At 32.9% G+C, this 27981-nt stretch overlaps 1 protein-coding gene across 2 annotated transcripts; it reads left to right on the forward strand.

The window, feature by feature from the left end:
• The first annotated feature begins 674 nt into the window (after positions 1 to 674).
• LOC111502827 (uncharacterized) lies at positions 675 to 26781 on the forward strand. 2 transcript variants are annotated; one of them, XM_074182402.1, is made up of 8 exons: positions 675 to 829; positions 926 to 1380; positions 7215 to 7639; positions 12122 to 12301; positions 14596 to 14907; positions 17585 to 18180; positions 20340 to 21413; positions 26487 to 26781. In XM_074182402.1, the coding sequence occupies exons 2-8, from the start codon at positions 962 to 964 to the stop codon at positions 26673 to 26675; spliced, it is 3195 nt and encodes a 1064-aa protein (XP_074038503.1). In that variant the 5' UTR covers positions 675 to 829; positions 926 to 961; the 3' UTR covers positions 26676 to 26781. The 2 variants fall into 2 exon arrangements, with proteins under 2 accessions (XP_074038503.1, XP_023012759.2); XM_023156991.2 differs by having other exon boundaries at positions 683 to 874.
• Positions 26782 to 27981: the final 1200 nt, after the last annotated feature.

Raw genomic sequence — 27981 nt, forward strand, 5'->3', positions numbered from 1 at the left:
TGAAGTCAAATCGGAGGGCGGAGGGTTACGACATAGAGCCGACTTTAGACAGGGTACCTGAGTTAAGGGAAAATTGGTGTTTCTCCTTAGACGAGTTTTCAAATTTAACAGAATATTTATGATGGATTGCTTCAACCAATAGAAACGCGGTAACGTTTCGAATGGACCAATAGACGAATCCAACGGATCATTATTGGTGGAATCTTCGTGGATTTATAACTTTCCATCAGTAAAACCAATGCACATTCAGTCACAATCAGTCATCAGTCAGTCTGTTTCTAGTTATACGAACAATACAGGCGAATAGATGTGTACGGTTTTAAAAATGATGAGCCAAGCGAGCAGAAATAGATTTACACCACGTCAACGGAGTGAAATATATTTAACGAACGTATTATTTTTCATCACAAAATCTCTAATATTTGATTGATTTTTTTTCTACACCAGAATTCTATAATTCTCTTTAAAAATGCAATAATTTTTTTATAGCTTTTCAGGAATGACTTGCGTTAGAGAAACCATTATTATGTTGATAGAAATGTGTCATGAACTCTTTTCTGAAGACATTGATCTGTCTTATGCTTACATCAATCTCGGAGCTAACCAATTACTTTTTTTTCTCGCTATCGTTAATACCGTACACGGAGCAGACGCAACTGAGACAACATATCTCCATTATAGAACGCTTGCCGAGCGAAGCGAGCGCTCAGATTTGTATTAAACGAACAAACCTAGTGTATATGAGATGAAATGAAAATTAAATAAACCGTTGTCATCCCTTCGATATTTATTGTATCAATTTCAGAGAATTCAAAAAGTTATAAAAAAGGTGATTTATAGCTGAATAATTACAAGTCTATATAACAAGATTCAGGTAATTTCATTAAAAAATAGTTTTGGTTTATGTAACTTTTTCATTTTTCAGTGGAAGTATATCCAACTTCTTATATCCCATTTAAAAATGTCCACTTATCAGAGATACTCCGACGAAAAATCTCTTGGTATTGACAATAACTCTGCCACATGCAGTAAACGAATAGGTTCTATCAATCTTTCTGTTATTGAAAATTCTCCCAGAGATAGTATCAATGATACTTTCACCACTGCCATTGAGGATGATGAAGACGAAACCCAATATTTGTCAATACTTGAAACCACTAGAGACGTAACTCTTGAAGATTTGCATAATTTAAATATGACCAATTCAAAAATTAAAATTCCCGAACTAGAATACTCGAGTGGAAGCGGAAGTAGTGATTTGACTGATAGTGGAGAGCAGCAGGTGGTTATTTTCAAGGTAGAAGGTTCAGATGATCTTTATGGCATTCAGTTAGCACAAGATGAAGAAGGGAATATTCAAAAGTACCAATTTCAGTTCAGGTTCGTTATATAAAATATGTGGGATGACACTGAAGTGCTTGGTTGTGAAAAATTTTCAGTTTGACTTATTTTTGTCACATCGGTCTACTTTCACAGGTATCGCTAAATGCACACATACCGATTTTGGACGGCCAATATTATGCCGGTCGTCCAAATTCCAATAGTGGACCACATGTTGGTTGGACCTGGCACACACGCCGACCGGTGATCGGCGTCGATCACCGGTAGGCATATGTGCCAGGTCCTGTTCCCATATGTGGTTCAATATTGGAATTTAGATGACCGGTATAAAATCGGCCGTCCACAATCGGTGTGTGTGCAATTAGCCTATGGTCACTCAAAAGTTGAAAAATCCACTTACTATTCCAGCAACTCAATTTCGGTGGAAAAATATTTATACACTTCCAATTTTTTTTCATGCAAAATGTTCAATTTCCTCAAGAGTTGTAACTTCAGCAAACTCCATAATACTTGTTTATTAGACTAACACTTTTAGAACATACTAAATATACATACAATGTTGTCATTAATTTTACAATGTTGCCTTATCTAATAATCAGGTAAATCTGAATAATATAATTTTATTTCAACAAGCTATATAGTATACTATTAGGTGTTGGTTCACCATCGTTATTCATAATATTATTATGTTTAATTATTTCTACACTCTCATAGACATCTAGATGCCTGTTTTTGGTAACTTGTCTAACTAATCTTAATGAACTAAAGTCTATGAAATGGTTTTGTTGCAAAATATGATGAGCGACTGTTGATTTTTCTGGTCTTCCATATTTTAGTTGTGCTAAGTGTTTTTTATATCTTATTTTGATAGATCTTTTAGTCTGTCCATAATATATTGCATTGCAATCCTCACATTCAATTTCCTTTGGATTTTCTAAAAGGCTGTGTTATGTAGGACTTGCTTAAATACACCTTCATATACTTCCTTGAAAATCTTTTCAAAGTTCTTTGTGCATTGGTGTTATGGAACTGAGATATATTTATCTTTTCGTCGTTTCTAAAAGTCGACATTTCGTTCATTCTTAACATAAACTTTTTCTTCCATATAATATCATCTAAAATACCCCTCGAGAAACCGTTACTGACTGCTATTTCCTGTATTGTCCGTTTTTCTTTTGTGAACCTCTCATCTGTAAGAGGAAATGCTCAGCACATTTGTGCTGTCCGCAGTGATGTGAACTGTCACAAATTTACCTGTAAGTGCTTGTTTCCTTCTTAAATACATCGTATTCTAGCATTCCACATTGGCTCCTCATCACCAAAACTTGAAAAAATGGAAGTTGCAAGAAGGTGAGATTTTGGTTTCCTTTGATGTTAATTCTTTATTTCCTAGCGTCCTAATTCCACAGACCTTACAACACCTCAGGGAATGACTAAAGAAAAATAATTTCAATAATACAGAAACTGATGAATTTGTTTCACTCACTAATTTGTGTATAAAACAAAACCGTTTCCAGGTAGAAGGTTGCTTTTATGAACAATAGGAGGGAACAGCTGTGGTATCTCTTTGCCCCCTACTGAATTGCAAAATGGGTAGTAATATATAATTTTACTCTGCACCTAAATATATATATATATATATATATATATATATATATATATATATATATATAAATAGATAAGTACTCTTTGATCATTCCCATATTGATTTCAATTTAAGAGCCACCGGTATACAGCTGTTTCAGCCTATTGGGCATCGTCAGTACCGGGCAGGTACTGAAACAGCTGTATACCGGTGGCTCTTAAATTGAAATCAATATGGGAATGATCAAAGAGTACTTATCTATTTATTTTTTGATTTTCATGGAATTATTTTCCAGCAGCTTGACTGCATTAACCTTTCTAGATTTTATATATATATATATATATATATATATATATATATATATATATATATATATATATATATCAAAAATACATCTATTGTTTTTTGACTTTCTGGATATTTATATATTTTGTTAGTAATTCGAAATAATGCTTGAATATTTTCTTTCTGTTCTTTTCTTCTCTTTCCTTTATTTTTGGGGCTGATCCATCTTCAAGCTACGTCATCTGTAGTGACACGTATTCCTTGAATTGAATTAAACTGCTATATGTAGAATGAACTTGTATCATTATCCATTCTCAACCTACAGTACAAAGTTTAAGATAAATAGTACATGTGAAGTAAAATAAAAATAACATATATTTGCTTAATTACTAAGCTGTACTGATATAATAACATTATCCTAATACTATTGAGGTTTATTTTGTAATAAATTAATAAATAGTAAAAAACATGTTCGGAAAAGAACTTTTATTCATATCTCGTGAAAAGTTTTATGTCATATGAATTGTATAATGTGAAAAATTGATTTCAATGTTTTTTTTTTTCGTTTTAAAGAATCTAATTGAAAGCTTGTTTTTAAAAAGGTTTTTTACTATTATTTTTTTTTTTGAGTTATCGCTGAACATGTTCTTTAATTAGCATTCGTCATTGTGCATGACTAGTCTTTACGACATTTGCCAAATTATATCTCTTTACAATTAGCATGGCGGCCAACTTAATTTGCGCCATTTTGAACTTTTCCTCATGAACCCTTCTATTTGGGGTTGCATAATATACAGTTCACCATCTTTAGGATTTGGCCATATTAGATAATGTACCTACCATATGATCGTTTATTTTAAATAGTTCTAAATTAAAGTCTGCGATAGCATATATCTACCTCTTATGTGGTAGCCACACTATGCAAAATACTGAGCCATGGAATAAAATTAAATTGGATACTTTTTTCACAATGCACATTTTTATATCTGTCAAATTCTTATAAAAATTGATACAATTGTCGTTTTAAGTAATAAACATAGATATTGTCTTTTACACTAAGTACTTTGGACGAATTGTTCAAAAGTTATCACGATAAGATTAACTTGACGTAACGCAGTAAGTCATTACGCGTCGCGTCTAGCTCAAGACGATTGGGGACGATGCGCGGGGGTAGAGGGGCGGTCTAAGCAATGAAACGCCATCGCCGAGAACGCGACCAGACGCGTGAGGGCAGACGTCGTGTTAGTTTTGTTTTGCGAATTTCTTTATCGGTAACATAATTCGATTCTCGAAGCTATTAATTACTTGGTGCAGTTGGCATATTTTTTTTTAGTAACTGTATTTTTGAAGTAAAAATATAAATTACTAGCTGTTGCCCCCTCCTATATTAATGTATAGCCGAAGCTACTGAACCTAGAATCTTGCAATATGCAGGTAGGTTCTTTGTATAACGTAAATAAGCATCAAGAAAGCGAATCAGGAATTTCCACCTCCAAGGGGGAAAAATAAGTATTCAAAGATTGTATTGAATTTTATCAGTTTTGAAGTTGGAAACCTGAAGTATTGGGCTGATAAAAAAAATATTATAACTATTTATTTGAAATGGTCTGTCACGAAATTCAATGTGACAAACCAAATTCTACGCGGGCGAAGCCGCGGATAACAACTAGTATTTCATAATAATGTATATTAGGATGTCCTTGAGAAATCAATAAATATCATTACTTTTTGAAATATGATGTTTCAATTTGTGATATTGATGACTTATTTATTTTGTGTTCTCAACATTGTCAAGTGTTAGAACACTTGAGAATGGTGTAAAAACCAAAACCTTGGTCATATTTATATCAATACATTAAGTAAGTGGAAATTAGACAAAGTATTTTATTCCTATATACAGGGTGTTCCTCAAACACATGCTAATATTTAAGGAGGTAATTTTTAGACCCATTTTAAGGAAAAAACGTTCTATGGACCTATGTCCTAAACGCCTTAACTTTTGAGATACAAGGTGGCAAAGTTTTCAAAAATAATCAGTTTTTTAATAATAACTGAGATAATTTTGTAGACATCTTTGGCATATTTGGTACAAATGTTCCATGCCTCAAGGCGCATTTTCTGATGTACAATTTTCTTAATTTTCTCTGCCAGTGGCGTACGTACGAGTTTTGAGATGTATATTTTTGGCGAAAAAATACTACGCCACTGCTTTATCTTGAATTAAAAATTATTTTTAAAATCTCCATACATTTTTGAGCACATTTGATTTGCTGGGTTTTCTTTGTCCGACGCATGGTTTTCGCTCAAAAAATTAAAAATCGCTTTACTTAAGGATAAATTCCTTAAAAATCTGATGCGGTATCGTGCATCGACTGAAAGCAAACTAAGAGATCAGATTTGTTGTAAAATAATTGAGGATCTAAAAGGTATTTGTTTGTTGTCAGATGCACTGTTCTCAATTAAAATTACGTCATAACGCAGCACCGCTTAATAATTTTTGAAAACATAAATTTAGTTATCCTGGAATACATGACGTGTAGCAGAATTTATTTACTGCACCTCTTGGAAATATGGAGTTTGTCGATATGTGATTTCTTTTAAAGATTAAAAGCAGACAAAACAGCGTACCCACCATAGCAATAAAAAACGAATTCGCTGTATGTACAAACGTCAGTAGCTAATATTGATGTTGGTTTAAAGTAAGGTGTTGGTATTAAAAACTGTCACAGCGCGTTTTGATTGATTTTGAAGTGTTATTGAAGTTATTTTGGTAGTCCGCTGTTTTTCTGAATATCAGTAAATATGGTAAATTAAACGAATGCGGAAATGGCGCAAATGCATTACGTATATGGCCTTGCCGATGGTAATGCAACAGAAGCCAAGCGCATTTATCTGGAAAGATATCCTAATCGTGCCTTACCAGATAGCCGAACCTTTTCAAATATTCATCGTCGACTTGGGGAAACTGGTAGTTTCAAGAAAGGGACTCCGGAAGGTAGACCTCGTGTAGTAAGAACTCCTGAAATTGAGGAAGCGGTGCTGCAAAAAATTGAGGAACATCCTGAGACGAGTACGAGGAAGATCGCTAGAACTCTGAATATTTGTCATCAAATTGTTTGGCGTATTTTGGTTGATTTTTTGTTATGCCCATACCATATTTCAAGAGTGCAGGCATTACTCCCCAGAGATTTTCCACAGCGTGTGAACTTCAGTCAGTGGTATCTACAAAGTATTGCACTAAATCCGCAGTTTGAGACACAAATTTTGTTCACAGACGAAGCAAATTTTTATCGGAATGCCATTCAAAATTTCCATAACAATCATGTGTGGGCTGAAGAAAATCCCCATGCAATAACCGAAACCCATTTCCAACACCAATTTTTGGTTAATGTATGGGCAGAAATTATAGGTGATCATCTAATAGGCCCATTTTTTCTAGCAGGACGCCTTGATGGTCGTTCTTATTTACACTTTCTCGAAGAAGACTTATCTGGGTTATTGGAAGATGTGCCACTTGCGTTAAGGAATCGAATATGGTACATGCACGATGGCGCCCCTGCTCATTAACAAATGTGTGCTATTCGTTTAGACTTACTGTCACAAAATATTGTCAATATTCAAAGTGGTCATTTTTGTAAATATATTTTCACGCCTATAAATTTTTAATTTAATGCAGAAATGAAATACAATCCATCTCTAGGAAACGATCATTAGACTTGTTTCTCAAAAATTTAGTTTCTAACGTAGTTGTTTTTATAAATTTTGTGAAATTATAATCTTCAACTTGCTGAATATGTTCATGGACTATGAAAACAAGGCGTTGATTACTTCATTGTTTCATATCCGAAACTTTGAATATTTACAGCTTATCACCAGTTTCTAAGCACATCTGTGTGTGCAAGAATAAACTTGATAAATATTTTTCTCTCTTTATTTTCCGCCTGTCGCTATAGTGACACTTTAGCGTTAGTGCTGCTGAGTTTTACAAATATTTAAATTTTAGAACTAACGAAGATGGTCAACTTGAAGCTATACCAGATACCATTCAATTGTTACCTTATGAAACCGATCATAATCAAGAGACTATTGGAGACGGAACTGAGGAAGTAGGTACCTTACAGGATCAGATACATACAGATGAAGAACAAGTACTTCATAATCAAGTTTTGGTTTCTGAAGAAACCGAGAGCAACACAATATATCCTTCTGATCTCCTTCAAGAACAGGAAGTTATCCTTACTGAAAATGAAAATGACAACCAGATAGACAATCAGAGTGTTGGATTATCTGAGAATACTTTGCTAGTACTTCTCAAGAATGATCTAGTTTTACAAGGAGTAGAAAATGTCAGCGGATGTGCAATAGAAGATAAAGAAGATAATCTGGAATCAGATTTTATAGAGGATGAGATAATTGACGTGAAGCCGGGTGAGTAAAACTCTCTCATTGAAGTGTTCTGAGTTTGTTTCCTAAAAAATTATGACTCACACATATCTGTAGGTGTATTTTTGTTCGAATATAGTTGACAGAGTTTCTTAGTGGTTTGGACAAAAATATAAACCCTTTTTGCAATATATGTACGTAACAAGTCATAAACATAAGTATATTATGAGGGTGGAAAAAATCCCCAATGTATTGGAATCAAAATTTTATTCTTAATGAAGCATCACATTAAAAATGTCTGATATCTTATTATAATCATGGGTCCCGAAAACAAAACATCCAAGTAGTGTATTGAGATCCTAATGAAAAGAGAAGATGAAGGTACAATTAAATTGTGACAAAGTTGCTTTTAACAAAGCATTTCTTTTGGTTTCGAAAGTAAACACAAAAAAGACTAAATATTTATATTGTTGATAATTATTTTTTTTTGAAATAATGAAATATAATTGAAGTACAATATTCCGATAACGTGAATGTTATATATTCAAGATCACTTGTGATTTTAAAATTTAAACTACAGATCTGTATATTTTTTATACAAATGTTCATTCTCCCTAACCTACACAGCTATATGGTGTACTATGTATTCTCATCAGAAAAGTGGCCGATTCTCTAATTGATCTGCTCATGTATTCTATTAATTGGTCATTTGACTAGGGATAACTTTCAAATGAAGTAAAAACTACTTTGGTTGTACCTATACTTGAAGAGGATGCCAGTAAAAAAATGAATTATCATCCAGTAGCATTATTGTCCATCTTTTCAAAAACCTTGAAAATACATACTGTGATAGTTTGATAACATACTTTTTCATTGACTTGATTTTGGGGGTTTCCTTCTTCCAAACGAATAAAACAAATACAAATTATAAAGGAAAACTTTGTACAGGTGTAGAAAGAGCAAACTTTTTAGTTAGCTCCGATATGTTTATTTATTTATTTATAAACGGATTTCACCTTTTTTACATATAAAAATACAGATGCATACTTAAACTAAATGTGTACTAAAAATGAACAATTTAGCAGTACTACAGTAATAGACGGACACCTATACTACTAATATTTTTAAGTTGGTTTTGAATGTATTTAATGTTTGTCGATTAAAATCTAAACCTCTATTGCAATATTCATTACCTAATCTTACAAAACGTGACAAAGCACTATGATAACCATAATTTGTGCAATGGTAGGGAACTTGGAATAATTCAGAGTTACGAGTAGGTCTGTTTGGAACTTTAAAATAAATCGAGTGGAGCAATGAAGGACAATCAATCTCCCCTGTTAGTATCTTATGCAGAGTTATCAAGTCAGTTCTTGTTCTACTACCTTCCAAGCTGGTAATATTCAGATTTTGCATAACTTGCATGTAATCGTAATCACCATATTGTAGATTCATTTTAAAAGCTATACACCTCAAAAAATTTTTATGTACTCTTTCTATTCGATCTATTCGTGAGTTTGATAATATGGTGAACACACTGGTGAGGCGTATTGAATAACCGAATAAACCAATGTTAGATATAACGTTGTAAAAGCCAATACTGATAGTTTTTTAACATTTCTAGAAATGAAACCCAATAATTGAAAAGATTTACTGATTGCGGAGTCAATATGATGTGCAAACTTTAATTGATGCTCAAATATGACTTCTAAATCGCGAATTTCAAAAACCCGTTTGAGACTGTTTTCAATTTGGTAATCAAATTGAATAGGATTATTGGACCTAGAAAATGAAATACAATAGCACTCATCAACATTCAGAGGCATTCCATTATTTTGTGACCAGTTGATCAATTCGTTAAGATCAGATTGAAGACATTTACAGTCTAGGTTGGTTTTGATTGGCATATAAATTTTGAGGTCATCAGCGAAGAGAAGATATTTACAGTGGCGAAAGTTTAGAGCTATATCATTAATAAAAATAATAAAGAGAAGTGGACCCAGATGTGATCCCTGCGGGACGCCTGATGTGACCTGAATATCAGGGAATGTGGTTTTGAATTTTTACCAGCTGTTTCCTATCAGATAAATAACTGTTTAACCAACATGTTAACCAAGTTGGAAAACCTGTTACTTGAAGTTTACAATCAACAAACTGTGGTTGACTCTATCAAAGGCCTTACTGAAATCAGTGTAAATTGTATCACTTTGAAGGCCTTTTTCTAGGGCCTTGGTGATGTCTTGTTGATATACCAATAAATTTGATGTTGTTGATCTACCTGCAGCAAATTCATATTGATTTTCATTTAGCATATTTTTGCAATGTTAATGTTTGAATTAAGAAAAATGTTCTATTCAATAATAATAATAACAATAAAATGTCTTTATTCACCTAATGTAGGTAAGGTTGGGTTAGGTCCAAAGTGAGTGGGTCTATTCGATCCTCCACAGTAACTCGCAAGGGTTTATTGTGGCACACACCTATTCACACTCGACCAAATAAAGCCTATTAGTTTGAATGGTGAGTGGTCTTTAAGGTCAGATGGTAAGAGTACAGCTCTGTCGAACTCTAAAAACCTGATTCGGTCCCCAGCGGGGCAGGCACAAAGTATGTGCTCTGCTGTTTCATCATTTTCCAAATAGAGGCTACACACACTGTCTTCCAACAGTCCGAGTCTCTGCATATGATGATTCAAATGATGGTGACCGGTAAGAAGACCTGGTAGACATCGTAGTTCATCCCTACTGTAGTCCAACAACTGTTTGGTATGAAGCTTCGAAGAGAGCCAATCCTGGAAAATTCTGCACCTAATGTAACAAGCATAAAGAAACAATATACGAAAAATATTGAGGTGACTAGGCGGAGTATCAGCAAAGCTGTTTTTAAACTCAACCCTCAAACTGAGAAAAAAAACAATACATACATACAGTTACAATAAATAGTTAACATTCATTGTTTTACCTAAACTAATTAGCCACCGTCAACATGTGAAAAATGAGATGATCAAATAAATGCAAGAGGGCTATATGTTGTTGGATAACCAATACTTTTTGGGCTGTGATTACAAGTAATTTTGGAATTGTTTAAGAAACTCAGTTATTAATCGATTTGGAAAATTTCGTGGAAAATGTTTGGAAATTGCGATTGTATTGTATGTGAAAAACATATTTTTAATCGTTGTCCAATTTCTTGTCATGTAACCTTTGCATATGTATGTATATCTAGTTTATATTTTATTTTAATCATTTACATTTATACTTCATGTCTATATTAAAATTTATTTATGACATTGTGTTTGTAACAAGAATTCTATTATCAAACAATAAACATATTATCAATCAATCAATCAATCAAATCAACAGGAGACACCTTGAAACTGAAAATATTTTAAAAACGTTTATTGAAAAGGTAAACAAAAAAGTCAAACAAAATGAAAAAACCCTTTTGGCTTTCGTATAAAGGAAGAAAGCAATCAAGTTCAAAATGAACTATTAGCAAAGATGTGTACATTATGCACAGAGGTTTCTTTCAGATTCAAACTTGAAGAAAAGGCCCTCTTGAAAAAACTACTTTCACGTGAATATTACATTACACGTTATTGAATTGAAACAGTTGTAATGCACAGAAAAACTATACCACATGATAAACGGAATAGTGTTGATATAAAATTTCACTTACATGGAAATGCAGCATCCTTAAGATCTCCCCTTTCAAAATTGAAAGGATATATTTTTAGGAGGGATTAATTTTTAGGAAAGAAAGTTTTTGGCCTTCTCCATCTTGATACAAAAAATGCGTGAATCTTCCAAAGGAAGGAAGAAAGCAATCAATTTCAAAAAATCAACCCATACAAAGATGTATAGATCATGCAAAGAAGTAACTTTCAGACACAAACTGGAAGAAAAAGCCTTTTCGAAACAGCTATTTTCATATGAACATTGAATTATAATTTAATCAAATAAATCATTTTTATAAAATCAAGTAAAGGATCTTAAATAATTCTTCAATTGGGAACTGTGGTCATAGTATTCACATTGGTATCCAATAAAAGTTTAAACAATATATTAAGACATATTTGAAATCTATATGGTTTGAAGTGTTTGAAAGTTTATATTGTCTTCCCAAGAGGTTGAAAACATCCAAAATTCATTCTTAATTGGTATATGTTTGGTCATAATATTTACGTGTAAAAAAATCACATACACAACTTTTCAAGTTGTACAAAGAATGCGGTTTTATTTCACTTCAAGAAAATTATTATATTGTATTTAAACATATAGAGTGGTCCAACGAAAAGTATTTCCTCCAAGCTGATCAGATATTAGTGAATTGTTACAAAAAACTGATTGGATATATTATTTCAATTTTGAGGTGTCAATAGTTTTGGGTACTCTCAACCATGTCACCTTCAACCACTAGCGGGGGTGATTTGCAACCCCTAAATCTTGTATAATAAATGTATGTTTATGAATCTTTTTTTGTTGGTTTCTTGATTTTGTGACAATAAAATTTTTAACAATTATTCAGGGATTGTCGAACTACAAAAAGCTTATCCGGAGGCGGACCCTTCCGACATCAAACAGGAATATCATGAAAATGAAGGCAAATCGTTTCAAACTGAAGAAACTGCAAAAATACCATGTGAAAATGAAAATGCAGTTCAAGAAGAAACTGTTACAGCTGATCCACTTCAATACCATTCGGAAGGTAGAGTGAACTACTTTTTTTTTCATTTTTTTAATGATTTGTGAATGAGTCACTAATTTTAGAATCCAATTGGATTCAAAATTTTGGTTTTTCAAACACCTACATTGATTTTGGCATTGTAGTTATTTTTTTTATATTAAAATGAGGTGTTAGATTAGGAATCACACGTTAAAAGGTAAGACCTCGTTAGTCCTTATCTCGCACAAGTTTAGACTTCTGAGGGTTGTCGTTCGTAGGGGTGCGACAGCTGGTTAACGGAAAAACAGATTTTTAAATAGGTTTTTGAAATGGATTTTTGTAAGAACTAGTTGTCCCCTATAAATGAGAACACTCAGGAGTCGAAACTTGTACGAGGTAAGGCTTTATGAGGCCCTTCCTTTGTGAAAACCTGGTATAGCCGAAATTCATTAAAAAATAAATTGACTTTCAATATTGGGAGGATAGTTGATATATACTTCTCAAAGTAAATATTTCAGAATATTTCAGAGAAATTCTCAGGAAAGTCGATTCTTATTTTTGAAATTTCCATTTGGACATGAAATTTCCAATCCTCCACGTGTTCACCCTCAAGAAATGACAACTTCAACTTGAGAAATTGAAATGCTTAAGTTTTCCAAGTGATAGATATGGGGTCGAGATTAGATACCAGTATGTCTCAGCATAATTGCTTTTCTCAAAGTAGAAACTTGTTCGCACATCCGCAACGTTTAATCAATAATAATAATATTTATTCATCCTTAAAGACGTTGACAAACGTTTAGGATAGGTCAGTATTAAGCACATACAAATCACATCAAACAATAAAATTGTAGATTCGTAGATAAAAATAATACAATAAAAATGTATACAATAAAAGTCAGAATCACAAAAATTAAAACAATTGTAGTTATGAAAATTGAATATGTCATGCCAAAGCTGCATGAAGCCATTCAGTCGAGATGGTCCGAGAGAAATTAACCAGTACTATAGTAGGCCTTAGAAAGAAGCAATGTTTTAAGTGCTACAGTGTTCATCTGTTTGAAATGGTCTGGTAACCGATTGAATAATTTTATTCCCATATATTTAGGAGAATATTCGAATTTTATAGTTTTATGTTTAGGAATGCTCAACTCCTCTGCATATCGAGTTGGGTAGCTATGATAGAATGAGTTTTTAGTACAGTTTGTTATACATTCGCAAAGATATAAAAGTATTTCAAAGATGTAGATGCAGGAAAAGGTTAAAATTTGGTGACTAATGAAAAATGTCTTGCATGATTCCCTTCAAGGGATGCCTAGTAATTTTTTAATAACTTTTTCAAGCAATGAAAACCCTATCTTTGTCAACACTGTTTCCCCATAGGATCACATTATAACTTAGATGGCTATAGACCAGACGGTAATATACATCTAAAATGGCGCGTAAAGGCATACAATTCTTAACTCTTGAGAATGCATAATACCCTTGATTGGTTTTTTTACATACAACTGTAATATGGTTAGACCACTTCAAACAGTTGTCTACATGAACGCCAAGGAATTTTGTACAGCTTGCTTCATGAAGTTCTAATCAAACCTGTTTTGGAATCAAATATAGAGGTGTTCGTCTGATTGGATACCCAAATATTACCTGAAACCTTTTGATGGTTGAGAACATTCAAGGAAGGTTGAGCACTTTTTTTGATACTTTTAATCGGGAAGTGCTTACTCAGTGAACTACCCATCTCTTCAGGATTCAACTCAAATCACCTCAAAATACACTTTTCGGGAACATTATCATTTGCAGAATGGCGTTCTCATCAATTGCACTTCTTGAGACAGTTTTCCAAATGAATATATCTGCCACAATTCAAATGAAATGTAATTTGCAACAACTATTTTATTGTTTTTGGAGTCTAATATTGTCAGAATTTTAAAGTTAAATATATTCATTTTGTGGGATTTTTGAAGTATGTGAAGCCGACGTCTGAAGAAGGCACAGAGATAAAATTCGGATTCAGTATCCCAAAAAAGTCTTAAGACCTGATAAGGAATCTACTTCTGTAATTTTTTCCTGAGAACTCCGTTCTCAAACTCCATACCCCTTTCGCTCTTTTATTAATATTGTGATGTCATATTTCAGTAGCTGCATCTAATGGTTGTTTGTAAGTAACGTACATCAAATGGGAAGAAAGTTGAAAATCTGTTGTCATATAGGAATTGAAAAATAAATATTGGCCCGCCTGAGCATTGTCCTGAAATATTTCCGTCAAAAGTTTTTATATAATTTATTTGTAACTTTTGGGAAGTATTGTATAACACATATTAATTTTTTAGGGGACACATATGACACAGACACCCAAGATGAAGAAACCCTCATAGAATATCAACACTTTGATTCCCAAACAGTTGGAGAAGTTTGTGAAGAAAGTAATGATCCCGACAATTTCTTGAATCAACAAGATGATTCACAGGAAGGACACTATTCTAATATTTACATCACAAATGGTGACATTGAAGAGTTATCCTGCAACACTGAGTTGCACCAACATATGATACAAGAAAATGTTCATTACCTGCAAGAAGAAATTCGCGACAATGATTCTTGCAATGAAGATTATGAAATAGTAGATGGTTTACCCGTGACAGGTAAGTCATATCTTCCTATTCTTAGTCTCCAGAAGAATACAGTTTCTAAGGATGTCAATATTCGCTGTTTAGTAATAATAATTTAAAAAAGATGACTCAAAACTTCTTATTTTGTCTTTTTATGAGATTACTCAATGACATAGTAAAAATGTTCAGAGGCCCATTTTAACCATTATGAATTCATTTCAATATATTTATTTATTCATTTATAGACTTGCCATTTTACAATAAACATATAAATAGTGTAAGAGAAAAATAAATAATTGAACAATAATATAGAATATCAAGAATACAAAATATCAATTCATTATTAATAACAATAATCAGCAGTTATAAGCAGCAGAATATAAGGATGAATCAAATAAATCAATACAGATGCTCTTTGTATTTGCTAGCCTTAGCATTCTAGTAATGGATTAATTTAAGCCATAGCTAGTAAAATTGTATTATTTGAAATAATCCAAGATGTTGTCATTGTACTTTTTAAGTTACTCATGATTCTGTTTCATTGAAATAAGTTTCAATTGAAAGTCATGCTCAAACACAACACATTTATGATTCATCACCAGACAGTGCTATTTCAACCTGCCATAGGTTTCATCATTGGTGCTAGGCTGAATCACAAATGCAATGCTGGACACAACTGTCCTTGAAGGACAAATCTTAGTAAGTAAGAAGACGCCATCTATGGGATCCGCAGGGAACCCAATCCTCGAATATTAAAGATAATGGGGCTTTCCAAGGAGGTCAGTTGCAAAACTTCGACATCCACCGCAAACGAGTTTCGTCCTCTCTCTTTCATAAATGCGTTGTGTTTGGGTTCTGATTTTCAGCTAGTTACTTTGTAGTGAAAGATAAATAATTCTGAAATCAACGCCCTTATGAATATTAAAATTCATTGATAAACGTTCAAACCGTCACTGTATAGCAAATTAGATAAGGTTATGCCTCAATTTCCCTAAAATTAATAAACCGTCGATTACGAAACAGAATTAGTTCAAATATGGAGGATTCGATAACCTTTTTTTCTCAAGAAGGATCCTCCTATGTATTATATTATTTTTGAAATCCTTTCAATATGACTTCTCAAAGTCCCATTGACCAGAATCTTCTTGCAGACAACTCAAAAGTTATGACCACTTTTGAATAGTGGTAAAAGTATGACAAAATAATTTGTATAGGATTAGTCAAAGTTTCGAAAGTAAAAATAATACCTAGCCTAAATTTAAGTCTACAACATTCATATCACAAAAGAGGAATATACATATATCGTAAAGTCTGAAATCAGTGCAAAAATTTATCATCTACAGAATAAAACATGATTCAATAAAAATGAAATCAATGATGATTTGGATAATTTAAGTTCAGGAGTAGATTTCATAGTTGTTGTCGAGCATCAGTTTTAAAATGTTTTAAATTGCAGTATACAAATATACAGACTTCAAAAATGAAGAGGCATGGCAGAGTTAAGATTTTAAATTGTTTAAAATAATTTTCACAACTGGTTGTACTCGACACACCAGCAGTATAACGAATAATTTTTTTCTGGGAGATGAAATCATCATTAAATTTTGATGACACCCAAAAGACAATGCCATATCTCAAGCAAAGTATAGCATAATCAACTGGTCATGAGTAAGAACACATTACAAAGCATATAAATTACAGAATTCATATTTGAAACGACTGTCTCAGTGTCTCCTCCAGTTAAAACACTCATTGACATAAAGACCCAAAAATTTCATACATGATATCTTAACAATATGATGATTGCCAATTTTGATGTTTGTATTAGCTAACTGTTTTTGTTTATTATGAAAGTGTAGAGCATGTGGTTTTTTTTTGCGTTCCTGCAGAACCTCTCGTAAAGATTCAACAATATATTATTAGATTATGTTTCTGAAGCTGCATTTGCTTTGTTAGATATTAGAATATAAGTGTCATCCGCATAAAGTGTGAAGTGTACTGATGAACTAATAGATGTTATGGTATTTATATATAGTAAAAATGAAACTGACCGATTTTTGCGTAATATTCGGAACACTAACGAATTGTTGACGTCCAGATGAAAATGATTTAATCCACTTCAAGGACTGACCCCGAATACCAATTACTGTTAGCTTATTATCTAATAAAGTGTGATTGAATGAATGAATGAACAAACGAAATTTATTAACCTCATGTTACGATTTATGTAACATTGTAAAATATTTGAAATAACAAAATTTGTTCAGGTCCATCATACAGGAAATATAAAAAGTATACATAGACATATACAGTATAACATACATATGTATATATACACATAAAAATGTACACTACAAATACTTTCTAAACAGTTAAGTCTCACTCATAGAAAGTAACAACTTAAGTGTTCATATCGTCGACACTTAACATTGCAGATTATTCTCTTTACCACAAGATTCTTTAACTGTTTTGTGTTGCATCTTACCAAAAAAAAAATATATCAGAATTTTCAATTCCTCACAACCTCCTGGTTACATCTGAGATTAGGACATGAATACAATGAACACCCTATATTTCAATAAAATGTATGTGTGGTGTGTCATGACTCTCAAATCATTCATTGGTTTTTAGACTAGTTTAATGGATTTGGATTCTTCATTATCACTTATGATATCCAGATATTCCAATTTTTTAAACATTTTTCTTGTAGCGGAAGGGGACATCAGTGAAGCTTCCTCATCTTCACTTTATGATCAGGGTTCTTTGTACAATGAAATGATAATGCAGCAACTTCCTTCGCAAAAACAGAATTCCCCAATCATAACAAACATATTGAAACAACCCATGGACTCGAACACTGCCAGAAGTTCCAAAAAGAAACCGGTCTTGTACTATATAGTTCACACTACAGACCAAAAGGAAAATGTTGACTCATTTCCATTAGGTGACGAGACCGTCGTTCCTTTAAAACCAAATCCGCGTAGCTTACTCAAAAACAATATTGAAATAAAACTTCAAAACGATAGTGAAGTTATGTTTGAGGAGGTTTACGAAAGGGAAAGGTTACTAGAGAAAAGGTATGCACGAAGCAAGGAGGTTGTTCAAGCAAAACTCTTCAATAATTTCATCAATAAAACCACCATACCTCATGCTCCAATCAGGCAGATGAGGTTGCCTAGAAAACAAGAGATCAAACCAGTGGATACCAGGCTCAATGAGGAGATCATTGTTCAAGAAGTAATGGTGTCTTCAAAAGGTTTTTTCCAAAATGCAAAGGAAAGGCTTCAGAGCAAAGATAAATTCGAGGTAGGAAATTTTTGAAAATTTTTAATTTTTCTCTTGATATGGTGTGAAATGTGTATATTACTATGAGTTGTTGTTCATATGCTCCATTATTGTGAAGTTCAAAATTATAGCAGACTAAATAATCATGTTTATTTCTCTTGTTGGGAGTATAGAATTTCCTTCACAAAAATAGTATGCAGCAATATGGAAATTGTCACTTGCAGTTTGTAAAAATAACAAATGATTTGGTAGTCTGAACAATTACATCACAAAACTCACACTAATTTTTGAAATAGTTCAACCTCTTCCGAAACAGTGGGAAAAGTGAGAGGATTTTTTTTAAAAGTATTTTTCCCAAAATAAATTCTCGAAGAAGTTTTTTTTTAAACAGTGGAGATCTAAAATCACAAGTACTAGACTATGTTAAAGCGTTACTTTGTCGATTTGATTCATTCATAGGTAAACCATGCATGCGATACACAGTCTGACAGTTCCAGTAACCATAATTCATCACTTTCATCGGCATTCTAAAGACTGCGAAAAATTGGTAAACCTGGCAACGTCAATAAGTTAGCAACACTAGATTTCTCTGGTCTATGAAACCTTATTTGGTCTCCTTTTAACTCTACACATTTCTCCTTGCGATACTCCCATCTCCCGTCCAAATAGTACTCGGTGTTTTTCTCTGCAAAATAATTGTTCACGAAGATGATTGCCTCTTCATTTGACGAAAATCTCTGTCCTCCGAACACAATTTATAGATAGATATATTTTCACCACATTACATATATAAATACATTTATGGCATGTCAATATAGATGAGGGAAACAAAAATAAGTCGCTTGGGACTATATCTGGTAAGTGACGCGGATGATCAAGCAGTTCAAAGCGTAATTCGTTGATTTTCGCCATGGCAATCGTTGAGGTATGAGACGGTTTCATGTCTTGGTGAAACTGGATTTTCTTTTTCTGTGAATCTTGAAAAATTTTGTTTTTCCGTTAACCATCTGTCGCCAACCTTTGAACGACAACTCTCAAAAGTCGAAACTTGCGCGAGCTAAGGATTAACGAGGTCTTACCTTTTTTCCCGTAAGTTCTGCCTTTAGCTTGTCAAATAATGATATGTAGTATGCTCCTGTAATGGTTTTTCCTTTATAACTCCATGACTATCCCAAAAAACCGTAGCTATCACTTTCCCTACCAAAAAGAAAGTTTTTGCTTTTTTTGGAGCCCTTTGCAGTCCACAGTTTAGAGCGTATAATGGTGTATTCAAGTCATCTAGTCAGTAGCCGGTGCTAAAACTCGGATTTATTACGCCTAAACTGCCCCAACACTTTTTTGGTCGAACTGGAGCAAACAATGCCCTGATCACGCGAACAGCTTTCTTGCACCTAAATGTTGATTTAATATTTGATAAACACGTTCTTTCGACAGGTTCCAAAACCTCGGCTATCTCTATCACTTTGATTCGGCGGTCGTTCAGCATCATTTGATAATTTTGACAATGTTTTCGTCAGTAGTTGAAGTTTTTGGACGTCCCAAACGCTCATCCTCTCCCAACCTCTTACGGCCATGTTTAAATTAATCTACCCGAAATTTCACTGTGGTGAATGATGGTGCAGAGTCCACATACACAGAATCCAACTCATCTTTGATTTGAATAGGCATATTTCCGTTGAAAAAAATAAATGACAGCTCGATACTCAATTTTGTTCATTTTCATAAAAACACTGACATCAACTCACTCAAATAACTGTTACATAATAACTGTGCGTCCAAAATGGTTGAAACTTTGGTAAATAAACCAGATGAACAACGAAATTCAGTAGCTTTTATTTACGAGTGCTGCCATCTTCATGTTGAGGTCGTAAACTTTTCAGACCACCCTCGTATATAATAATAACTTGAGAATTTGTTTCAATGCTGGAAATTCATTTTAATACAGATTTGAATGTTCTATAAGTTGCAGCCTATATGTATCTATACATTCATGGTTTTCAATTGAAAATTATAGACTTATTATTAATTATTGAGATATCGCTATGTTAAATCAATGGTAACATAATTGAATTTAACTTTACTGACTCTCAGCGTATAGTGATGTGTATTTTCATTGTTTGAATTCTCTCGTGTCTGCTATTTCTCTTTGTTATTCATAATTAACTAATGTATTTTTATAGGTTACTAGCATCGTTGAACTCAGTGACACCGACGATGAATACAATCCAAACAATAGCTCAAAGAAAAAAAAGAAACATAAAAAACCTGTACAGGCATCCGTTGTCACTTCCGAAGACTCTGACACTAGTGTGATAGAAGTTTTACATTCTGAGGAAGAATCAGAAAAACGTTTGAAAGATAAGAATGGTAAGAAATCCTCAGGCAGGCCTAAAAAAATCGTGAACGATGTTCTGAAAAGACCCAGAGGAAGGCCGCCCAAACACGATGGGAGTTCTCCTCAGAAAAAAAGTAAAACTGAGTCTAGTGAGGTAGAAAGTGAAAGTGGTAAAAAAAACTTCAAATGTCCCCATTGCCTGAAAACGTTTCCTAGTCAAAACAGTCTCAGCACACACATTCAACATCACAATTTGGAGAACAGTTTACGACAAAATAGATTCTCCAAGATGGAGTATAAACATAAATGCGACCAATGTGAAGAAAAATTCAAAAATAGCATTCTACTGAAGAAACACGTTTGCAAAACAAACTTGAAACTGAAGTGCAATATCTGTTCGAAAGAATTTAAAGATTTGTCATTGTTGAACATTCACAAAAAAACCCATATCAAGCAAAACTTGTTCAATACCACATCTACCGTTACAATTTCACCAAAAAAATTTCTACCGAGACCATCAACCAGTAAATTCAAGTCTCCCAAGAAAGAAGTTACTACTTACAAATGCCAACGCTGCTCAAGAGTCTGTCCCACTCAAGGTTCTCTTGCGGTACACGAGAAAAGCCACAAAAGCTTTCCGTGCACCAATTGCAAAGCGACTTTTGCCTCCAAGATTTTACTCGACAATCATGTAAGACTGACTTGCGTTAAGCAACCATCTCCACAAAACAGAAGGTTATCGTTCAAGATCAAGAAATCGTTTGTACAGTCTCCCCGAAAGTCATGTTTCAAAAGAAAAAGTGTCAATCCAGGTGTAAACTCGGAATCCATGAGCAGACACTTGGATATAGAAGTAACTTGTGATTCTTGTCCTAGTCAATTCAACACATTGACTGCTTTGTTCAAACACAAGGTTAAGGTGAGGTATTTTTATTCTTTCATGACATTTTTTTTTTCATCCCATTGAATTGTTTTTAACTCCTATCAGCTGTCTGCTCCCTCATCATAGACATTTCGAATTTTTGAGGGGCACTATAAGAAAATGTTAGCATCTCAGTGTCATTTGTTGAGAAAAATAAAATTCTAAAATAACTAAACAATACAAATAGTGTCTGTATTACGAAATTTTCTGAATTTGTACACTGTCAAAAATACCTAACTTCGTTTGAATATAATAATAATGCCTTAATTTTTTCATTCCTCTTCGAAGTCCAGTATTGATACTGCTTTGCCTAAACAAAAACCTTTCACAAATTAGTATTAGTAAATACATTATAAATACTTAAGTGATAAATGCACATATTCAATAGTTGAATTAGATTCTCCCTTGGCAGCTCCAGTATTCAATTGCTCTCTCAATTCTCTCAGGTAGTTCCTTTGTGTTATTGTAGAGTCAAAATTGATTTTGGTCCCAGTTTGACGAATTTTGTTTATGTTACTCAGAATAGTCAGTACATCATCACTATTATTCAATTATAAACTATCAGGTTATTAGCTCTTTTGCAGCATTCTTCTAATTCAAGCATGAATGTTTCTATATCGAAAGTTGAACTTTAAGGAGTTACTACCGGATGAGTTGACCAATTCATTTATTTTGGTTTTCAATGCTTCAATTTGACCCCATTACTGGTAGAAGTTTGAGACCCTCAAGGCAAACTTCATAAAAGAATTTGAGAACCCTTTTTATTCTTGAAAACGTGCACTTGATTTCGGATATAGTTAAATCAGCACAGATGTAGTGTATTTTCATGTGACATTCATCACATTAACAAAATTCATCAGTGATGAGCAAGTTGCATTTCAGACACTCCATAATTAAAGTTGAGATTGTGGCTACACCACTATTCAGGATGTTGAAAGAAGTCCTTTATTCACTTATTCCCATCTACTGATTAGTAGATAGGGAACAAAAATTAAGGTTTTTTTTACAAATTTAGCTAGAACTGTATCTTTGAAATTGTTTGTGTTGTATAAATTATCTGATATGTATTATGCATTCGATAGATCCTGAAGAATTATTGTCTCATTGAAGGCCCAATATTCAAGGAACGAACTGTGCAAAAATAAACTACAGCTTATTATACACTGCAACTCATTAATTAACGTTTTTAAGTGCATCCAAAAATAGATATCAACTCTCTGACTGTTCACAGTGACTGTGTAATAATAATGATACTGAGCACAGATGGCAATCTAACATCTGAGGCCTTTGAGGACTTGCAATACCACTTAACAAAGTGCATCCAGGAGGGAAAAATCTACTCTCTCTCTGAAGCTGGCCGGTAAACTCAATAACCGCCTCCTGGAACATGAGGCAGGGAATCCCATAACTGACCCAATCAGGGAGATTAGAAGTAAGGTGGTGGGGTCCAAACCTAGAATTGCTTACACACAATACGACTTCATTGAGCAATTCACAATAAAACAAGTAATTACTGAGAGCCAAGTTTGCTTATTACTTAATGGCAATTATTTTCCATATATTTCTGTAATAAGAGTTTTGCAATTGGTTTTGGAATTGAGCAATTTATGTTGAGCAACTAATATCTATATGACTTCTATGAATACTCTTTCGGTATAGGTAGTTGTTTTAGAAGGAATATCTGGAAGTGAGTAATCACTTGGAGGCATTTTAAGTTTGAACACAATGTATTTTAGATCAAGTATGGTAAAGTGATGAAGGGATTGAAAAAAAAGAACATTTTTTTTTTAATTCAATCACAGCGGCATCCATGAAATTATCAGTACACTCCATGAACAGTGTAATGTCATGAGTGGTTGACAAAAATAAATATGATCATAGTGGTTGGCTTCTCTGTGGTACCCTCGAGCTAATAGGGATTCCTTGAGATATATATTTATTTATGTATACGGGTAATCCCCATGAGGAAAAAGAAATAATACAAATGCAGTATTACCTTAAAACTAACTCAATAAATGTAGACATATATCAATGTAAATATATAAAATTCAAATGATGTTAACTTAAAATTATCATCCTAGCTGGTTATATATTTTATTCTGTTGCTACACTATTTTTCAAAAGTATTCAGTGAAATTCCTTTAATGTCACAATGGGGAATGTTCCTCCTGACGAAAATCAAGTAGCTTTCATAAAAGAGCTCTAAAACAACGCATTTTAAACTTATCATTTCAACCTTTTTCTTTAAAAAATTATTTAAATACTTAAAAAAGAGGAATGAAATAATGCATTCAACATTTAAAGGGATTAGTTTCTATTTCACCATTTGGCAACATCGGTTATAGCTAAGGACAATGAATCTGTTACCTGTATGCGACAAACAAAGATGACATATTTCAGAGGCGTGTTGTTCTGTTTACCTATGTTCCGAGACATTCTGTTACATATGACATTTTGTGCACCTAACCTATTTTCCTCTATATAAATAAATAACAAAACAACTGTTTATGTGGCTTGTGGAGGTGGTATTGAACTATAATTTATATTTTGCCTTGATTGTTGATTTATAAAAATAATTTTCCTTTTTCAAAGTAGAATATCTAGGTACGTATAAATTATTTCAACGTGATATAGGCGCTGTTGTCAATATGTGAATTAGAAACAAATCCCTTCATTTGAAACATCAATTTGAATACTTTTCGAAGTGAATTTGAAAAACTCATGAATTGAACTCAACTTTATTTTGTTCAAACTTGCATTTGCTGTAATAACCCAAATTATGGAACATTCCCCATTACGATGCTTGGCTTTTCGCATAAACTTTGACATGCGTGAGAAGTATCCACAGTTAGTATGGTGATTGGGGACAGTAAAAACATCATTGTTTCTAGTTGAATGAACAGGTACAAGGAATGAGATTTCACTTCATAGATCATTACAATTAATGTCTGCTCAATATGCTGTCATGAGTACTCAATTGAAAAAGTTCAAAGAAAATTCTTGAAATTCTTGTACTTTAAAAACACTGGAATTTATCCAGCTAGGGGTTCTGACCACAATAGCTTTCTTAACCACGTTCAATTAATTTCTTTAGAAAAAAGTTGAAGATGTGCTTCAATAACCTTTCTGCATAAACTACTGCACAGCCAAGTAGACCACAGTTTGCTCCTATCTGAACTAAACTTTAGGGTACCAAGAGCTCAGTCACGGCTGAATCTTACATTTTACTGCTCTGCAGCACAAACAAACATAATATTGCATTCTCCAATTGAATATATGTGTGAAAACTACAACTCATTATGCAGCTTTTGCGATATTATTACTTGCTAGGCGAATCATATAAAAAAAGTTGCAGTGGAAATTTTAAAGTGATATCAAATCTGTTTCTTCTTCTTTTGTGTTGTAAAAGAGACAGTTATTATTATCATCTTTACCAAGTATGGCCATGAATAGTTATACTATCAGTTTTCTTTCTTTTGTTTTCTATTCAAAGTTATATATTGTTATATTATATACACATAGATAGATAGATAATTTTATTAATCTCCATAAATCATTTACATGACATGATTCCAATGGTAGTCATAAAAATAAGATAAATATAATAGTTTGAATAGTCAGGTATTTACACTTAAAACATTAAATAATTGATTTAGCATACACATACAAATATAAGTCGAAACTTGGATGCCAACTATTTACAAAACTTGTTGAATACATCAAAGATTTGTTCCATATCTCTTATTTCATTTGGCCATTTTAGATTTGACATCCTCAAGAATATAATTGAATACGACTTTGTTATTTATTCTAGCAAACGTTATACAGAAGCATATTCATTGATTCCACGACATCCCATTGTTTTCTGCTAATTTGTCTCCCTATACTCCACCTAAAAAAATTTTTATACTCACTCAGTTCAACAATCATCCAAAAAAAGCGTTGGAAAATTAAGTATATACTTATGTTAACTTGGTATTTATTTTTGAAAGCATTTAAGATATACTGGAAATAGAGCAGCAAATTGATTAGATTAGAAATATGTTTCTAATCTAACCAATTTACATTTGTTGACGAATGTCTATCTTACTTTTAATATTTATTTTTATTTGATAGTTTGTACTGGAACCTATGGCTTAAAATTAATTTATTGAAAACCCTTTCACAACACCAGAACCAAATTAAGGTCTCTCGACACGCGTTTCGCTAACCAAGTTAGAGTCCTAAGGGATCATTATCCCAAAATTTTACTACTTTGTTAGTGTTTTTATAAGCTAGTGGTCTAACTACTACCTGTTAGTAGTACCTAACTACTACCAGTTAGTATTATCTAGCTACTACCTGTTATTGTTCCTATGCTAAACTACCTGTATTTTCGAAACCTTTTATTTGTTAAATATGTTATAGACTATCCCCTACTTTTTTTCCTCTAATATTTATCTGTTTTTTATTTAATAATTATAATGTATAAGACCAAACAAACAAAGAGCTGTTCGAGACTGTAATTTTGTTCTGGTGTTGAAAAGTGTTTTCAATATATTTATTTTTATGTTCATTTAGATAAAAAATTGTCACTTAGACATTGTTCATTATCATCATGAACGTATGTCAATATATCAAAAGACATTTGACTGGTATTACTCTCGACATTAAAACCCTTTCAATGCGTATTGGGTAAATTTTCATTTGGAAACATATATTGACAAATCCTCTAACCACTAATTTGTTCTTGTTATGTAAGAACTGTATGGGTGCATTTCAGGGACAATGAAATGAACAAACGAATACTAGTAAACCGCACTTTGCATGCCTATCAACAAAATGCTTTATATAGCCAGCTAGATAGTATTTATTGAAATGAAAGTAGAAAATACTTTTCAAAAAATTCTTATTCCAAAATAATAATAATTTCTCCTTCATACATTGAAAGCTAAAACCTTGTTATTTGACATGCACAATTTTCAACTTTGATTGTTCTTATGGGGATGACGGCTGGTTAAAGGAACAACTCATATTGATAAAACTAAATGATCTGCCGAATTTGTTGCTGCTAACATGTATTGTTTTCAGGTTCATGGCCTTCAAACACCAGATAAAAAAGTTCTTACAGCGGAAAAGAAGACTTTACATAAGCCTTATAAAACTCATGGTGGTATACCAGCCTCTGACCGTTTGAATAAGGCATTCCAAGGAATTCGAAAGCAACTTGCAACTTTGAAAGCAAATAATACACTTCTTGAAACCCCTGAGGATAAATAGCTCAGAAGCATGTAAATACTTTTAATTTTCTGCTGTGCAGATTCTGCTGTACATGATTTTTTAAAGTTTTGTAAAGATATCTGAATACATTTTTAATGAAGTTTTTTTTCATGTGGTTTATGTCTTGAAATTACCATATTTATTTCATTTTCCCAATACAACGACCTCACCCATTCACAGTTGTGCAGATGGCAGCATGTCTCTTTTTTTCAGAGCAAACACTGCATGGCAACCCTTGGGAGGCTCTGAGAGAATTTATTATTGTCCTCAGGGAATTGTGTTTGTGAGACTGTTTGGATTAAAGTTACAATCAATATGAACAAGTTCCAAATGTAGATTTAAGCTAAAACTATATCATATATACTTTCTTGTCTGAAAACCTCAAAATGGTGAAAATCTTTCCCATTTTCAAATCAATAAATAAGAAGATATTTTTCTCCAGAGAATTTATTTGGTTGAAATTGGGACGATTCTGCAATGTTACATAGCTGAGGGACTGTGAATAGCCATGATGCTCTCTAGGAGGATCGGGGAGTTATTAACAATACCTACTCAGAACTTGAGGCTAATGACCAAGCGGTCTTGGGTGTCCACGGACAACCACGAAAAAAAGGATCATATTTTGGAATAGTTTTAGTCTGTTCTATCTTAAAAGTAATTGAAAAAGTGATCCAAGTTCAAGTTATACTATTTTGAGGTGAATAAGAATACTTCATAGTTTTTGTTTTAATGAACTTTTAGATGTAAGAACATATTTCATAGCATTTTTTTTATTTGGGCTGAACTCCACATTTTCACTTTTTTTGGGGTTGATAGATCATTATAAAAAGTTATAGGGTTGTAGAATTTAGTGTGGGTCAAATGAACTTCCTCAAAAAATGTTTTATTACAATGCATGTGTTTGATGTAACAACGAAAAGAAGCATTAAAACGCGCTTGACTAAGCATAAAAAAGTTGCCGCGATGATGAAACAGATGAATCAGCAATTGCTTCAGAGGGTAGCCATGGCATTGCCTTTGAACGCACACAAGTACTTGTTAAAACCAGAGGTTACTATCTAAAGCTATTCAGAGAGGCCATAAAATAATTTCAACACTTAGGAAGAAAACTTAAATATCAAGAAGACATAATTACAGGCACTTCCTAACATAAAGATTCTGCCACTAATTGAAGAAGGATAAGTACAAAGGTACAAGACAATGTCACCAACTCTATTGTTTCAATAGTAGATTAGCTGCAGCGTGACCACATTTTATTTAAGAAATCTACCTAGAGTGTCATCGAAAATTTATTGAAATCTACTGC

The sequence above is a fragment of the Leptinotarsa decemlineata genome, unplaced genomic scaffold (assembly GCF_025532065.1).
Source record: "Leptinotarsa decemlineata unplaced genomic scaffold, Ldec_3_MD MMD2_tig00026328_RagTag_RagTag, whole genome shotgun sequence".
Classification (NCBI taxonomy): domain Eukaryota; kingdom Metazoa; phylum Arthropoda; class Insecta; order Coleoptera; family Chrysomelidae; genus Leptinotarsa; species Leptinotarsa decemlineata.

Coding starts and splice junctions, on each gene's coding strand:
- LOC111502827 (XM_074182402.1), top strand. CDS start 962: ATGTCCACTTATCAGAGATACTCCGACGAAAAATCTCTTGGTATTGAC. Junction 12,302..14,595: donor ACTTCAATACCATTCGGAAG/GTAGAGTGAACT, acceptor TTAATTTTTTAG/GGGACACATATGACACAGAC. Junction 21,414..26,486: donor TGTTCAAACACAAGGTTAAG/GTGAGGTATTTT, acceptor TATTGTTTTCAG/GTTCATGGCCTTCAAACACC.